Here is a 17,612-nt window from a genome sequence, read left to right as displayed (position 1 = left end):
GGATCAGAAACTTGGTTGTGAGACGAGGAGAAGAAAAATGCCCAGCAGAGCTGATGAGAGGTATAAAACCTAAGCTTCCAATTAGTAAATTATCTATTTTTGATTGCACAGTCTTCATGAGGAAGAGGGACAGAGACGTCAGCAAACTTGAACCCAAGGCACTGGAAGGAAAGTTTGTGGGTTACACTGAAGGAGAAAACGGATACCTGGTGTACATACCCAACACACGCGAGGTGATGGCAGTTCGAGATGTGATCATCAAGGAGTCTGAAGTGGGCTCAATCCCTGACAACAAAGAAACGGCTGACTTACTAGATGATGGGTCGGAACTGGGAATCTGGCACCCAGATGATGGTCATCAAGATGATGACAACAGAGATCGACAGGACACATCTACTGCAATAAAGCAGGAGAGGCATGACACAGGGAGCGTGAATACTCAAGAAAAAACACTGAGACCAGAGGCCTCAGATGTTGGAGAAACAGCACTAGATGAAGGATCTACTGCAACAAGAGGGAGTTACAGAGACTCAGAGTCACTGGAAGACAGTAACACAGAAGACTTCTCACAGTTAGAGACAGTTGGTTTCAATGAAGATGCACTGGAACACGCGGACAGAGCAGAGCCTAGACGAGGGACACGAGCAAGGAATGTTCTGCAATTTTTTGGAGAAGTCAGGACCCATCTTGCTGTGACTGAGGGCGACTATGTGGAACCCAAAACAGTCTACGAAGCCAAGCAAGGTGACGATTGGGACCAGTGGCATCGGGCAATGAAGAACGAGGTCAAGGCACTCCAAGACAACGAGACTTGGAACCTAGTGAGACCACCCACAGACAGGGACGTCATACCGGGCAAATGGGTCTACAAAGTGAAATTGGGACCCAGTGGTCAAGTGGACAAATACAAAGCGCGCTATGTGGCGAAAGGCTTCAAACAAATGGAAGGACTGGACTACTTTGAGACTTTTGCGCCTACCTGTAAGCCAGAGACATTCAGGATTCTACTTCAGCTATCAGCGAAGCAGGGCCATGTGATGCACCAATTTGATGTCAAGACTGCTTTCCTGCACTCACCAATCGAGGAAAAAGTGTATCTGGAACAGCCACAGGAGTTTGCAAAACGCGGATCAGATGGGGAAAAGTTAGTATGTCGACTAAATAAATCAATTTATGGTTTGAAACAGGCTGCTAACAACTGGTACAAAGAGCTGGCAAACTTCCTACTGAGACAGGGGTTCACCAGAAGCAGGAACGATCACTGCTTGTTTGCAAGATCAGAGGCAGAGTATCACACCTTCATCTTGGTCTGGGTTGACGACATCATAGTTGCATCAAGAAGTATGACAATGGTCTCTGATGTCAAGAAGGCACTAGAAGCAACCTTTCACATAGAAGACAGAGGGAGACTACACTGGTTTCTGGGTCTAAAAATCAGACGAGAAGAGGGCAAAGTCACAGTCGACCATGAAAGCTACATAGAAACAATGCTTGAGCTGTTTGAAATGGATCAATGCAAACCCTCAAGAACTCCAGTTGGTTTGAATTTGATACTTCAGACAGCACAGAACGGAGACGAAGAAGTGGAACAGAGGATCTACAGAAGCTTGGTTGGATCACTTCTGTATCTGGCCAAACAGACAAGGCCAGACGTCATGTTCACATTCTGTCCAGACACATGTATGCACCTACCAATCAACACTGGATGTGCGGAAAACGACTTCTGCGATATCTTCAAGGCTCAAAAGGTTTAAAACTTACTTACACAAAAGAGGCTAGTTATGATTTAGTGGGGGAAAGTAATGCAGACTGGTCTGGAGACGTGAACGACAGAAAATCAACAACGGGCTTTTACTTCAAGCTCAACGAACGTGGCGCAGCACACAGCTGGGGTGTCAAGAAGCAGGCCACAGTTGCTCTTTCTTCATCAGAAGCAGAGTATCAGGGCATGGCAGCAGCAGATCAGGAAGCACTCTACCTGAAACAACTTCTAGAGGGTTTTGGCATCCAACAGAAACGTCCAATAGCAATTGGAGAGGACAATCAAAGTTGTCTCAGACTTTGCCAAAACCCAGTCATGCACAAGAGGAGCAAGCACATCGAGACAAAGTTCCACTTCATTCGTGACAAGACTGAGGATGGGACTATTTCAATTCATTACGTCCCTACAGACAAAATGGCAGCGGACATCTTCACAAAGTCCTTACCCGTTTTGAAAGTGGAAACATTCAGAGCAGTTTTGATGGGAGCAGACTCTACGCAATCAGCTCAAGTCTGAGTGGGGGTGTTAGAATATCGATCAAACTATAGTCTTAAATTTAGTGAGAATTAGAAAGAAAGTTTGCCTTACCAGATTAGAAAGACAAGCAATATGACTTCGATCAAAGAAATTATATAAATGAATCGTCAAGAAATGGTGCTGAGAATCAATATTCGGTTCAAATTGGTGAATCTAGATAACTATTATTAGAGTTAGATTAAGTGATGTAAAATCTTCCCAGCATGTAATAAATGATGATGATATCTCCGGAAGTGTGAATGAATTCTTAGAAAAGTGCAAATGCATTCCATTTATGGTTCCCTTTGCGACTGATTTGCAGAAGCAAACCATATTGGGTAACCTTTGCGACCCCCACTATAAATCACGGTGCTAAGATTAGTTTTGTATCTTGACTTTTTCACACTGATAATGGGTATATATACAACTGATTTTTGAGTCCTTTTTCATCCCCAAATTCAAATCACCATCTTGATCTAATAATCAGATCTCTCCTGTAAATCTCTAAATTCTTCTGTAAAATATCATTTTGTTATTCTCTCATTTTTGAGAAATTAATTCTTTTACTTAGTTAAAAACGCCTTTTATTCCGCTTGCGAAAGTCCATAACCCAACACCGTTTTTGAAGCGCTTGAAGCATGGGGTATTTCAATCTCACAAACAGTAAACCAAACTTAATGTCCTCTGGGCGTTACCTATTCAACCTGTTTTGAGGACAAAATTTTGAAGTGATCGATTGACAAATCAGTTAAGCGCAAACAAAAACAAACCAGAGTACTGCTATAATCGCTACAAGCTTTGTTTAAGATGATTTACTTTTGTTTTCGAAGGTATTTAGTAGTGCCGATTTTTTGGAATCTTTAGAACAAAATTTTGCTGCCGAGTCTCACAGAATTTATTTTTAAATTCTAAACTCTGAATCGTTTCGAGTAGGACACTAAATGGTTAACGGGGATTAATGGAAGATATCTTGCCTATAAAATGTTAAGGGAATTGAACTTTTTGGTAGCGTAAAACGGCTCTATGAATTCTTATGTCGGTATTTTCCAATTCATCACGCAAACAAAGATGTTCTCCATAAACTTGCAAGAAAATGTCTCTTCGAGGATCGATAGGTTCTTCAGGTGTTCTGTGAATCGTGTTTTGTCTATCCCAGCAAAAAGTTTTGATTGATCAAAAATAATTTGAAGAAAATACGGGGCTGTTATAAAAAATTTCCCTCAAAAAAACCCAGGAGAGTTGAAACAACAATCGCGTTGGTGTCTAAAAATTTTTAGGCCTTAAAGTGATTGGGTTGCAGCAAATTGTTTCAAAAATGCAAAGTAAAAATTACGAACACACTACAGATGTAAAAACAAATTTTGTTCTTGCTGCTCGTAAATATAAATTCATCGTATATGCTTCAAACTTTTGTTGCTTAAAACTAAAACACAATTTAAAGACTTGCTTTTCATCCCGTTTCTTTGATTGATATTTTGGAATAGTATTAGCAGAAAATGCACCTCCTTCTCTTATGTGTTTTGTGTGCCAAACCAATAAACTTTGAAGGTGAAAGAAGGGCTCTGTTTTCTAACCGCCTTCCCATAATGAACGAATTTTGTGTATCTAAAAACTGCTTGAAAAAACTAATGATTGTTTTGCACTGATAATGGTTTTTTTAACCAAATAAATATTGGGATAATAAGTTGCAATTCACATATTCCATCAAGAATCGAGACGCATTAAGAAGGAGTGAATCTAAAACTGTTTTGCCCCCTCCCCCTTTTTTTATGCCCCCACTTAAAAGTTATCTGTTTTTCTATAGTACATCGCTGCGCAAATATTTAGCACGTGCGTCTGGGGTGTGTAAAATATGCCCACTGTGGGCTCAGATCCGAAAGCCCTCTGAGGGTGGATGAAACCAAAACCGATCCGAAATTGTTGTGGAGTAACTTCGAGTGGGCTATAGAAGACACATTGCCTTTTATCAACTTTGTTTGTGATTACAGCAGTGCCGATTACAAGACGAAGTTCGTACTCTTTTCTCGCCATCCCTTATATAGCAACATTGGCGAGAAAAGTGACAAAGAAGTTAAAGTTTGCCATAACAGAGTTTTATGAATTTCTAAATTTCGCTGTATTCAACGGGCGCCGACAAGTTGTTTCATCGATAAGTTACAAGTGTTCAGTTAGCAAGTGCTCTGATCCCGACGGCAGTTAATTTTTAAACGGCGGTACTTGGGGGGGGGGGGTTTCAATATGTATGCAAAATGACTCTCAATGTATTTGAGAAAAGTACTCACGTTTGAAGTTGCGTACACATTGTTCAATTTTCTCAACCAACTTTCGACCATCGTCATTCAATGATTCGTCTGAACAAAATGTGAACATTTTAAATCTCCACTGAAATAAATCTTGATAATAACTTTCTTGAGTATTTCCTATTATAGCAACCCCCATCATGGTAATTATACTATAATGGGGGGGTAGGGGGAGCTAACGGCAAGTCAATATTAGTACTGGGCAAGTTTAATTGCAAGTCTTATATCAGTACTGATTCAGAGCTATGATCATGCCACTTTTTACACTTGTCAGTCTTGTGCATGTCTTGGTCAAGACTTTCAAGTCTAAATCCAATTCTTGGCAGTAAAAAAAGTCCTAAAAAACGTCAAAATAGCCGCAAAAAATAGCTGAATTACCCTCAAATCGGCCCAATCTGGCCCAAATAGACCCCCCGGGTTGCGAATTTACTGGATGGCATTCACTCCGCATCATTTTGCAGCACCCCGAAAGCGTGTTCAAAAGTAAATGTCAAAATCGTGGCGTAACAAAATTTTTCAAATTCGAAATTTTTACTCGTTTTTTTTTTAAAAGTTAATTTTGACCAGAGAATTAAATAGCAATTTATACCAAGTCCTGGCCAAGACTTGCCAAGCTTGTAAGACTTGTATTAAGACTTGCACAATACTGAAAACCTTCGTTTTAACTTTTGGTCAGTTTTGTTTGTTCTTCGGGACTAAGAGTCAATTAGCTGATTGATTTTGACTGATCAAAGTTGACTAAACTGACAATAATGATTTTTATGATGAAAACTGGGACACCTTAAGAATGTTTTTCTAACTTTAGACGTCGTAAATCTTCAGGTGTCTTAACACAAGATTTCGATAACCTATCACCTGAAAAAATCTCTTAATTTTTTTGTGAAACACATCATGAAAAGAAATAGCATTTTTGTAAACAACTCGACGTTTTCATACCCGTAATACGATTATGTGTTCTCGAAAAAAATTTCGGATAGTTCATTTCATACTTGTTAAGAAAACTTACAGTCAATGAATACATTGGACTTTACTGTTTAATTACATGGTAAATCGTCGCGCTGCACATAGAAAATTGTGCTGAAAATTTTAAGCTTAATTGCATAATGTAAGGTCAAATATTTTAAAAAACTTTTTCAAAGTGTTTTTTGAAGTTTTTAAAAATGGTATTCATAGTTGCGATCTACCATGCTTGATAAGTATTATCCATAAAAAACCCATGACTGATCAAAATTGTCTATGAAAGATTTTGTATCGATTTTGGCGAAAGCCTCGACTTTATATAGGCCAAAAAAGCATTTCTGGACAATCTATTGACATTTAAAAAGTTTCGTCGCAATCGAGTTTTGAATTTAAAAAAATATTTGCCAGGAACCAGAAAAAATTCAATCTAATTCGATGCATGGTCTTTTCATTGGTTTTTAATGAAAAATATTGCGCTGAAATGTCCCACTGCTGTAAAATGTTTCCAACAAATTGATTTCTCTTCATGTGCTTTTTTTTGAAAATTCATCACGCTTTTCAATGCTAGAAGAAACTATATTTTCTCAAATTTTGTTACTTTAGTGAGGTTTTGCATAATTATACCGGTTATTGTGCAGGTGCTTATTGTAATTTGTAGGTGCTTGCTTTAATTTACTTGCTGATATTATGCAGGTACTTGCTGTAATTTCAGGACAGCTTCAGGTCTCTGAAGCAAACTACACGAATGATTAATGCTAATTACAAAATTTTCTTGCGTTCATGATTTCACCCATTTGATTTGGTTGTTGTTTTTGCCAAAAAGTTAGAAACATCATAAGAATAATGGCGAGATGACAAATTTTCCCCAGCTCATCATTCAACTTGATTTTTTTAGGAACAACTGGGTTAAAAATGAAATCCCTCAATAATACCATTACTTAAAGTTTAGGACTTTTAAATACACAGCAAACTAAAAAGTGAACCTAAATAATATTTTCCATCAGAACAGAATAGACTTGGTTGATTCAAATGAGAAGATCAAAATGTATACATGCTTTATTTTGCAAAACATTTTTGTTAGGTTTGTTTATCCTGGCTTTTAAGAAAAACAACGCAGTTAATAATGCTGTATTTAAGAAAACTGTATATGCATGGTTTTTACTGTGCTATAGAATTTTTCCTATAAATTTCCTATAATTTTTTTTGACTCCGCCACTGCTGGTCCCAAGCCCGGAACAATAAAAGAGGAGGGAAAAAAATTGTATTTTACACTTGAAAATCTCAAAGTCAAGTTTTTTTTAATTGAGTTAATAACTTTTCCGTCAGTCTATTAATGAACTTTTTCAGCTCAACCAAATACCGAATTTAACCCGGCAAATATGCATGCAATGATCATTTATTGACTCATGAAAAGAATTATGTTGGATACATTGACTCATGAAAAGATCCCGTATTGACCCTTGAAAAAAATTACGTTGGATTTATTGACTCACGAAAAGATCCTGTACTGAGCCATCAAAAAAATTGTTGGATTCATTGACTCATGAACAGACCTTGTCGTTACCAAAAAAAGAATTATTTTGGATTAATTGCCTCATGAAAAGATCCTGTATTAACCCGTGAAAAGATTTTTTTTCTCGCCTATAACAGTCTATGATAAGACCATGAATCTACCTATAAAAAAAGTAAGCACGAGCGTTTTTATCTATGAAAAGAAAGTGTGTGGACTAATGAAAATATTTTGTGTTGAATTTAGGTATGTGCTCGACCGTGTAATTTGGGTCAGTATCGTCTCCTTTGACTTTTTTGGTCTTTCGATAAAGTCTGAATCTCGACTAGGGATATTTTTAACTGTACATTGCCTCTTGAACATTTGCATTTTGTTTTTATGTGTATTAGTGGAAATTACCAATGTTTCTTTACCCGGGTCGAGGTGTCACCGCTAAAAATCGCTAAAAGATGTAAGATTTGCGGTGAATTTGAGTAAAAGTGTAAGATTTGCTTTCAATGCGATGATTGCGGTGAAAAACTTTTAAGCGGTGAATAACTTTTTTCACCGCTTTAGCGGTGAAAAAATTTTTCACCGCTGAAATTGCAAATCTTACAAATATTGACCGCGCTAATTTCAACGCTTATCTTAAATTCACAGGAAATAGCATTGAAGTAAAAGATGCGGGCGCTTTACCGTGAATTTTTTTTCACCGATATTCACCGCTAATCTTGCATTATTTTTTGACCAAACCTCGACCCGGGTAATATTACAGACTAAAATTTATGCCCTTAATAATCTTACAGTTAAGAATGACATTCTCTTTGCTCGGTGACCTCGGGCTGTCTTGCATGTTTGTGACCACAGTCACGTATTCCATGCTTGGCTGTCTCTCTAATAGACTCCTAGCCCCGTGGGTCACTTTGGACCCTATCTGGTTGTTTGAGAAGACATAGTTGCGAAGGTGACCAGTGGCGGCACTGGATTCGGTTGTGCCACTTCGCCTGTGAACAAATGGATCTCCCTAGTTGAGAAATCTTCGGTTAGAAAGTAAGAAACCGAGCATAGCGAATCTTGCAAAACCGAACATACCGAAGCTTTCTTACGTTCTAGACCAAAAATACCGACAATTTCTTACATTTGAAACCGATCATACCGAACAAACCGAACATGCCGACCATTTCTTGCGTAGAAAACCGAACATACCAAACATTTATTGCGTCGTGGGCTCATATCTTTTACGCCTCCAGGCACACGTGCTATTTTTTACATAGTAACGTGCGCTAGATAATTTGTAACTGGGGGCGTAAAAAGACTGGGGGGCAAAATAGAATAGATCCGGACAAATTAATAACTCTCATCAACTGACGCTTAAAATGTTAGTTTCGTATATTTCGGAAGAGAAAATAAGCCTTAAAATAACGATAGTTTAAAAATACTCAAAAGGAAATTCAGGCTTTCGGTGCTCCTCTTTGGCGTTGCGATTTGCAGAGGACAGATATAATTACATTCATTTTGAACAATGCAGAAGTTAAGGAAAAACAATTCTTTCTATTAGCTTCCAGAGCGGTTGGTGAAATTTTACTAACATTTTACAAGACTTGAAAACGAGCAGTTTTGTTGACGATGAACGGAATCTTATTTTTCATGAACCCAGCAGATCGATGAAAATGACTTAATCGATGAAAATGACTGTGAAAAGTATTACCCCGGCCATACAAGGTGCAAGTCAGATGCGAACAAGACAATTGAAGTTTTTCAAGTTGTTAAAAAGATTAACGAGTCACATAAAACGGACAAAATTGATGACACTAAAAATTTAATTGGGTGGCTTAAAAGTTTAAAGTTTTTCTCTATACTTTAAACATTGGCCAATATGGTAAAAGTGACAAATTAGCTTAGATTACCAACTTCTGTTTGGGTTTGAGGGGATAAATTGAAGACAGGATTGTCTTGATAATTCGGAAAATGAATTGATTTTAGCTGACTGGATTGAACTGATGAAATTACATTTGTATTGCACGCTCAAAATCAAGTGACATTTAAGCGAACGAAAATCTGGATAATGAAGGAGAGATGTTCAAATTTAAGCTAATTTGAGCACAAGAGAGTTCTGACAGCGCCCTAAAACTAAGAATGAAAGAGCAATTTGTGGCAACCAAAATTTTTTTAAAAAAAGTTTGTGTTGCAACACTCAATAGAAAAGTCATAACTGTCACCCATAAAATTAAAAAAATGCGACTCCTTTGTTTATGAGCAAAATTTATCGTTCAAACAAACAATAATAAAAAGGTGGACAGAGCTTAAAAGATAAAACGGCTCAAATTAGGGAATCATTTTTCGAGAGCTTTAAAATTTGCCAAAAATGGCATTAAAAGTTGCTATACACATGTTGATTGCATTCTCAGTGTTTTTAAAACTTAAACCACAAAAGTTTTACCAGATTTAGAATTATATCTTTTTTCTTGTTTAATAAAATAACTCTTTTCTATTCTGCAGCTTTATTTTTATTGTTGTTATTCGGCCAGCAGATTAGAAAAAAAGTATTTTCCTAAACAAGAAAAAAGAGAATTATAAATCTGGGTAAAACTTGTGTGGTTTAAGACAACAGGGGGAGGACTCAGAACAAAATCACCTCTGATCTGACCATTGCGCACCGTTTGCCATAATTTGTCAGAGAACAAAATTTTAAGCGCACGAAAAACTCCACAATGTTCTGGATATTGTCTAATAAGGTCTATTTGATCCGTGATGGTGTGATTAGAGGTTATTCTAGCCCAGTTCACTAAAGAAAATTGCATGATTATTATTTGCTTCAAAACAAGCAAATTCGCTCTTCTTATTTTGCAAAAAAAATAAGATCGAAGGGGCTTTATTCTTTTCGGTATTTTTGCAACCGATTCATGATATACTTATGAAAAACATCTGAACACTGGAATTGGATTTGAAGGAACCTCAAAGAAGGGTTTCTTTAAATAGGAACAAAAGTATAACGCAACCCAGAAATTGTATTTTTATCCCAGCAGTTTTTCCGAGAGAACTGAAATTGACCTCATATAGGCTCGCATTCGGCAGTCACTTTTTTCTTTAATTCTGCCATGGCAATTAAAGTGTTTGCTTTTAACTCAAGAAGGAAACGATGAAATTTAAATGTTTAATTTGAGTGAACTAGATATGTTGAGTTGGGTTGTAAATTTCCAAAATTAGGTTGTAAATTTGAGAAGGCAGGATTTGAACCCCGACCCTATGAGTCCGATTCCGTCATAAGTCACCTCGACGGAGGTAGTAACCACTCGGTTATCAGGGCTATGTTATCAACTCTCAAAAAATCGGTTTTTTTGAACAACAGATTTTATTTTGTAGTGAGAGCAATTGAAATCACTCAAAAATAAGGAAGAAGTGCGTGAAAAAGTCACTTGAGAAGTCAAAGATTGTTCTAGAAAAAACGCAAAGCAGTCAGGCAAAAAAATTGCATTAAAAATAGCCATTAAATACCGGAAACGACCAGAAAAAAGAAGTCAATTTTCAAAAATAAAAGTCAAAATTCAAGTGATGACTTTAGCTTAAAAAACCCTGTAGTATCTCAATAATCCTCTTCGAGTCGTAAAAAGACACACACGTTTACAATAATTGCTTCTCATTCGAGAACAATTAATCAACATAATTCTATTTAGTTTCTGGTTCGTTTTCCAGTTTTGTAACAGCTCTCATAAGCGGTTTGATGTATCTATTCTGTTTTGGCCTCCATGTGTTTTTTACGCCCCCAGTTACAAATTATTTGTTGTTATATAGCACAATACTATGTAAGAAATAGCACGTGCGCCTGGGGGCGTAAAAATATAAGCTCACTGAGGTGCGGGGGGGGGGGCAAAACAGAATGGATCCGGTTTTATTTTTTTTGCAGCTGTCTTAATTTATGAATGTGCCAAAACATCAAGCGCGAAAAAGAAAGATTCTTCTAGAAGAAAACGATCAAGCAAAAATTTAGCATAAAAAGACTCACAAGTTTATGATTGCTTCACACTTCGTTCCAGAACTATTAAACAGCTCTCAACTGAGGCCTCATATACGTACCCGCTTCCCTCTTTCCCAGTATTTGTGGAATTCCGCTGGTTACGAATATGTTCCTTGATTTCAGACGGGCAGTCGTCATAGACATCTAACCCAATTGCGGGGGGAGTCCACTCGTTGAAGTAGTCGTGACCTTTAAAGTCGGCCAGTTTCGGGCGATTTGAGGGTTCCTGTCAATGTCAATAATTTTTAAGACTAATTTTCTAGAATCAGTCACTCACTAACTTTAAATTACTGCAGAAAGCATTTTTATAAAGCTTGGAGGGTTCCTGAAAAAAATATGAAATTTTTACAATTTGAAACAGCAATTTACGTTTTGCAAAACGACATCTTCAGTTTTGATAATCGTGAAAAATCAGATCTGGGCAATTTATGGGTATTGGGGGAGGGGGGGGGGTGTTTGAGGCAGGTGTCGGACGAGGGAAGAAAGGGCATAGCGCGATGTGGGTTTAAATCGTCCAAAAACTACCCCTCGCACTATTAATTTAGGTCTTCTCAGCAGTTAGGTCTTCTCAGCAGAAGTGGTGATTCGTTATTTGTACACTTAGAAACTAGAAAAGTTCTACCAAAACTGCCAGCAATTTAAGAACCTCCTCGTTGGTTTCTGTCTTGGTTTCTGCGGACGAAAAGTCAAATGGCCGTAAGAAAAAACTCAGAAAAATCAGTCGAAAATCCGGTAGAACGAAAAATCGCATTAGAAGAAGAAAAGGACACACGCGACTTCAAAACTGCATTCAATCTTCGTTCGAGAGCAAATATGAAATATATTTGATCAGTTGTGAATTTAGCCTGGATCCCTAACTTTGTGCTTTTGCCTTATAATTGCAAAGCTCAAATTGATTTTTAAGTTTAGGTTTGCAACAAAAAAATTCTGTGATCTTTTCCGTTTGTGCCCCCCCCCCCCCCCCAGCTGAGTGGGTGCATATTATTTATTATTTGCACCCCCCAGAAGCACGTGCCATATTTTCACATAATGATTTACTGTGTAATGACACGTGCTCTGTAACTGGGGGGAGGGGGGCACAAACAGAAAAGGTTTAAATTTTCTCAATTTCTTCGAACCAAGTCTGTTAAACGGCTTTGAAAGCAATTGACCAACCGTAACCAGCGTGCTTCTGATTAGATCTCTGGCCAGGCGATCTGGAACAGCTTGGGGTTTGTATTTTGCCTAGACAACCCTGGCGTAGATCTCTCGAATAGGTCTGGTCTGAAAGGGGGGCTTTCCAGTTATCAATGCAAACATGAGGCATGCCAGTGACCAGATATCTGCTTCATAAGAATGGCCTGTATTCTGCAAGATTTCGGGTGCAATATAGTTTGGGGTACCACACATTGTCCTAAAATTTGCAATAGTGTTTTGGGATCTATTCTGTTTTGACCCCCCCCCCCCCCCCTCAGCTTAGTGAGCATAAATTTTTTATGACCCCCAGGCGCACATGCTATTTTCTTACATAGTAAAATGCTATATTAAAACATATATAATTTGTAACTGGGGGTCATAAAAAAACACTGGGGGGGGGGGGGGGCAAAACAGAATAGATCCGTATTTTGTTATGTGTTTCTATGGACTAATGAATAAGAGGTGAACATGACCGACCAGGTCGTTCAAGTGGAACACGCAAACAGACCTCAAATAATCCGTTAAAAGGACCTGAACACCACCTGAAGAAATCAGGCAAGAAACCTGAAATTTTTATGTGATATTCAGGTGGAAAAAACCTGAACAAGAAAAACTACCGCCGCTTTTCACAACCTTTTTCAGACAAATTTCAGATGACTTCAAGTGCACTTCAGGTGAAACAATTTGGCTGAACGATTCAGGTAAGTTTAGATGTTTTTCGAGTAAATTTACAAAAACTTTATTTACAGTAAAGGGCTGGATTTCGTAGCCAATAGCTTAAGTTTAAGGAGACTATCTTTACAATAGTTTCCGTGAATCGCATGCCTAAAAATAGCCAGCAAACTGCCGGAAAACAGCCAGCGTTGACCCACTTGACGCACATTGAGATTGAAACAGAATATAGGTGCGAAAACACACAATCGTTAATTTAAATTGATCGAGATCGATAACTGCATTCAACAACGTATAAAGGCCAAAAAGCCCCTCTCCATGGCCCGGCAAATCCAGCTTGATCTTTTTTAGCAGGTATTTGTCTGAGTCGATTTTCGACTCAGATTGGTCACCGATACGCTTTCGAAACATAAAAATATTAAGCCTAAAAAGAGCGCAATCGATTCAGTATATTAGTAGGCTCAACGAAAATTATGTTTAACGAACTTTTTCTGAGCTCTCTACGTATAAAAGAACGGATATAAGGCTTATATGGTTAAGAGATTACGTAATAAACTTTCTCGCTGGATAGCGCATAGATTTCTCGCTGCTCTTTTATTTAAATAGCGCTTTAAATAGATTGTTCATTTAGTTCACTCGGTAACATCCTCCGGCCCGGAAGAAAATGTTGGGAGGATCGGTACAAGCTTAACGAGTGGGCGGACGAGCGATCCGGATGACGTGCGTAAGACGGCGGAGCGGGCGACGCTGTCGGAGCCGTACCGAAGTTCCCCAATCCGAGCGGTTGGATAGTAACCCCTAGGGTTGCTTTCTTCAACGATCCAAACTAAATCACCGACCTTGAGGTGCTGCTCGGCAGGCGTCTGCCACTTAGATCTACGGTTCAACGCAGGTACATACTCCTTGAGCCAACGTGCCCAAATTGCATTGGCGTAGGACTGTGCACGGGCGTACCGCTTACGATGATCGAACTCGTCGACGCCAACGATAGACGGAATTCGGGTTGCTTGGTTACCGAGTAGAAAATGGTTAGGTGTTATTGCGCCTAGGTCGGACGGGTCGGCGCTTACGGGCGTTAAGGGACGTGAGTTTAGTGCGTATTCGACCAGACAAAAAGTAGTGTTCAACACCTCATCTGTGAGGCGACGCGTACCGAGGATAGTGTACAGTACTCTTTTAAAACTTCGAACTAGCCTCTCCCAGATGCCACCTTGGTGTGGCGCACTGGGTGGATTGAACCTCCACTTAATGCCCTTATGTGCAAGTTCGGTGGCAATGTCAAGCGTATTCCATTTTTCCACACATTCACGGAGCTCTTTCTCCGCTCCAATGAAGTTCGTACCATTATCCGACCAAATCATAGCAGGAGTACCCCGACGGGAGACGAACCGCTCCACTCCCATTACACAAGAACTAGTGTCCATGGACGGGACAACTTCAACATGGACAGCACGAGTAGTGAGACAAGTGAAGAGAAATCCCCACCTCTTCTCGGTAGTCCGACGAACTGTGACGTAGAATGGGCCGAAGTAATCAACCCCGGTGTTGGTAAAGGGAGGAGACTGGTATGCCAGTCTCTCCTTTGGGAGGTCTGCCATGATAGGTTGAATGGTTGCTGCACGGAACTTTCTACACAAGACGCAGTTTGATTTGATGGAACGCAGTGTGGAACGTAGTTTAAGGATGGCATAACGTTCCTGTACCTTTGACCGTAAGTAATCGATGCCCTGGTGATGGTTTTTCAAATGAGTATGCCGCAGAAACAGTTTAACACAAGTATGACGCGCATCCAGCACGATAGGATGCTTAGTGTCAAAGTCAATTTCCACTAGCCGTCGGAGTCGACCAGAAGAACGGATGAGACCATGAGGCCCAATAAACGGAGTAAACTGAGCAATGCGGCTGCTCTTCTTAACAGATTTATTGTCAAGAAGATCCTTTCTTTCAGTACTAAAGGACTCTTCCTGAACCAAGTACTGGAGATGACGCTCGGCTTCGTCAAGCTCAACAGGGTCGGCTATGCTGCCGTCTATGGTACGGTAACTTTCATGAGATGGTAAAAGACGGAGCACATATGCGGTGACACGAAGTAATTTTTGATAAGAGCTCAACTTATCAAACGGGATTAGATTGATGCTTTGTTCCTTAGTGGGCTTGGTTACGGATGCGGCTAGAGATGAGATGGAGTCATCATCTTGTTCCTTAGTTACAAGCTTGATGTTGTCAACGACGTCAGTATTTGGTACAAAAGGGAATTGCTTAGTTCTCAAGAAGTCAGGACCCCTCACCCAGCTACTTGATTGCAAAACTTCAGCGGACATGCCACGCGTGCCAGCATCTGCCGGATTATCACAAGTGGTGACGTGGTTCCATTGGTCAATGCTGGTGTTCTCCAGGATTTCACTAACACGATTTGCAATGAAGATGGGGTGTTTGTTTGTTGAGTTTAGCCACTGCAAGACGATGGTACTATCTGTCCACATAAAGACTTTATCCACAGTAACCGTTAATGCTTGACAAATTTCCCTTTTTAAACGGGCAGCGAGGAGAGCGGCTTGTAATTCCAACTTAGGAACTGTCATTACCTTCATAGGTGCAACACGGGCCTTGCCCAAGACAAACGCCAGCTCTGTTATAATCTCCCCGGAGGAGCAAGTTACTTGAGCCCTAAGAAATCCTATTGCACTGAATACGTCTTGCGAGCTATCACCAAACATGTGGAGTTCAAGATGTTGGAATGGTCCTGAAAAGTAACTTCTCGGTATAGTGATCTCAGCTAACAGCGGCAGTTCAACACACCAGGCAAGGAATCTGTCAACTGTGTCTTTAGGTAACTCGTCATCCCAACTTTGTCCATTGACACGCCAAATGTCTTTCAAGACTAACCGAGCACCAACAGTAAACGGTGCGACAAGACCAATTGGGTCGTAGACCTTTGACACAAGACTTAAGACCAAGCGCTGTGTTAAACTTTTCGTGATGGTGCTGTTAGTACCCCTGCTCACAACCAGAGTATCGTTGATGTGATCCCACTTAAGCCCAAGCACGTGCATTCATTCCTCCTTGGATGAAACGACGACCTTAGGTTCAGTGGATTGAGCAGACCCATCAATTCGGTCAGCCAGATCTGGTACATTGCTTACAAATTTAGTAAGCTTGAACCCACCTAGATGGAGAAGATGTACCAATTCCTTCGACCTAATGAGGGCCCTCTCGGGGGATTCCACAGAGTCCAAGTAATCGTCCATGTAGAAGTTCTCAAGGACGGCTTTCGCAGCTTCTGGGTACTCCTTAGCATTATCGCGTGCCGTGCGCTGAAGTGCGTAGTTGGCGCAGGTGGGCGAATCTTTTGCCCCAAAGATGTGGCGCGTATACTGGTGTACCACAACATTTGATGTGGGGTCCTCCCGCCACAAAAAGCGCAATGATGGCTGATCACATGGTACCACTCCAACTTGGAGGAACATTCCCTCAATGTCGGCGGATACGGCAAATGGATGTTGTCTGAACCGTAGAAGTACATAGATTAGGTTTTGCAGTAGGTCAGGTCCGGTGAGTAATGACTTATTGAGAGATGCGCCATGGAATTTTGCTGCTCCGTTTAGTACCCTACGAACCTTGCCCGGCTTGTTCGGGTTAACAACCGGATGGTGTGGTAAGTACCACTCTCGTTCCGAGCGACTTTCCACCTTATGAGCATCTTTGACCCTTACTACATAGCCTTTGTCTAAGTCCTCTTTGATGGTATTCGAGTACTTTTCCCTTAAAGTCTGGTCTTTCGTAAGCCGCTTTTCCAAAGATTTTAATTGGACAAGCGCAGAAAAATAATTGTTGGGCAATTTGATGTTATCTTCAGCCCATAGCATTCCTACATCGTACCTTTTTCCATTATGCACGGTGGTGTTTTCAAGAATTTAATGCGCACGCGCATCCGAGGCGGATCGTGGGTCTACTTGCTTAAGTGCGCCGTACGACTCCATGTCGTACCAAGATTTTACCTGACTAGCGAGTTCAAAATCCTGCTCCATATTAGCTTTGAAACAAGTCGAGACTAAACCTGAAGACGACGGAAGAGGGCCGCTTAGAACCCAACCTATGGGCAAGCGAACAGCGAAGGGCGAGGACTTCTCGTCGGCAGCGAAGTACTCTAACGGGCGGATGGCATGATAGACATCCTGTCCAAGTATCATCTCGATGTTTCCATAGCAATATGTAACTGGGTCTAGGACTGCTAGGTGCGGGTATGTTTCCTGAAGTGCTTTAATGTTGATGACATCGGCGCCTACATTTAAATCTTCCTTTACGTAAGGGCTTACTTTAAATGGTTCAAATGCTTGGTTGCCGCGTGGTGTTACAATTAGTTCAACTAACTTAGTGTCTACAACCTCCTCGGTATTTATACCCTTGACTGTTAATTTCAATGCTGTACCGTGCAAACCAAGTCTATTTGCAAGATCATTGGACACCCAAGAGTTACTGCAAGCGGTATCGCACAAAACTAAAGCCGTGGTATCTTTACCAGAAGAGCTCTTCAACTGTAATTCAGTCACCTGAAGGAGGCCTTTCACATTACTCACAGATGACAAAGTGGTGGTCTTACTCGATGATTGGACACTAGGAAGTTTACTTTGATTTGCGCCAGCATTAGAATTATTGTTGTTGTTGTTTGAAGGGGATTTTGATGGATAAACCCTCTCAGCTCCATGGAGAAGAGTATTATGG

The 17,612-nt window shown here is 40.1% G+C and overlaps 1 protein-coding gene across 1 annotated transcript in view; it reads right to left on the bottom strand.

The window, feature by feature from the left end:
- LOC142354189 (serine/threonine-protein kinase polo-like) overlaps positions 1–17,612 on the bottom strand; it is a 55,274-nt gene that overhangs the window by 15,269 nt on the left and 22,393 nt on the right. The window contains exons 7-10 of the mRNA XM_075406446.1: positions 12,276–12,435; positions 11,102–11,268; positions 7,832–8,031; positions 4,561–4,629 (exon numbers count right to left, since the gene is read on the bottom strand). Coding sequence (XP_075262561.1) covers positions 4,561–4,629; positions 7,832–8,031; positions 11,102–11,268; positions 12,276–12,435 — 596 coding nt within the window. The remainder of the gene's footprint in view (positions 1–4,560; positions 4,630–7,831; positions 8,032–11,101; positions 11,269–12,275; positions 12,436–17,612) is intronic.

The sequence above is a fragment of the Convolutriloba macropyga genome, chromosome 15, assembly GCF_964194025.1.
Source record: "Convolutriloba macropyga chromosome 15, txConMacr16.3, whole genome shotgun sequence".
Classification (NCBI taxonomy): domain Eukaryota; kingdom Metazoa; phylum Xenacoelomorpha; order Acoela; family Convolutidae; genus Convolutriloba; species Convolutriloba macropyga.
The sequence above is the reverse complement of the archived record's forward strand: the minus strand, read 5'-3'. Positions and strand labels throughout refer to the sequence as shown.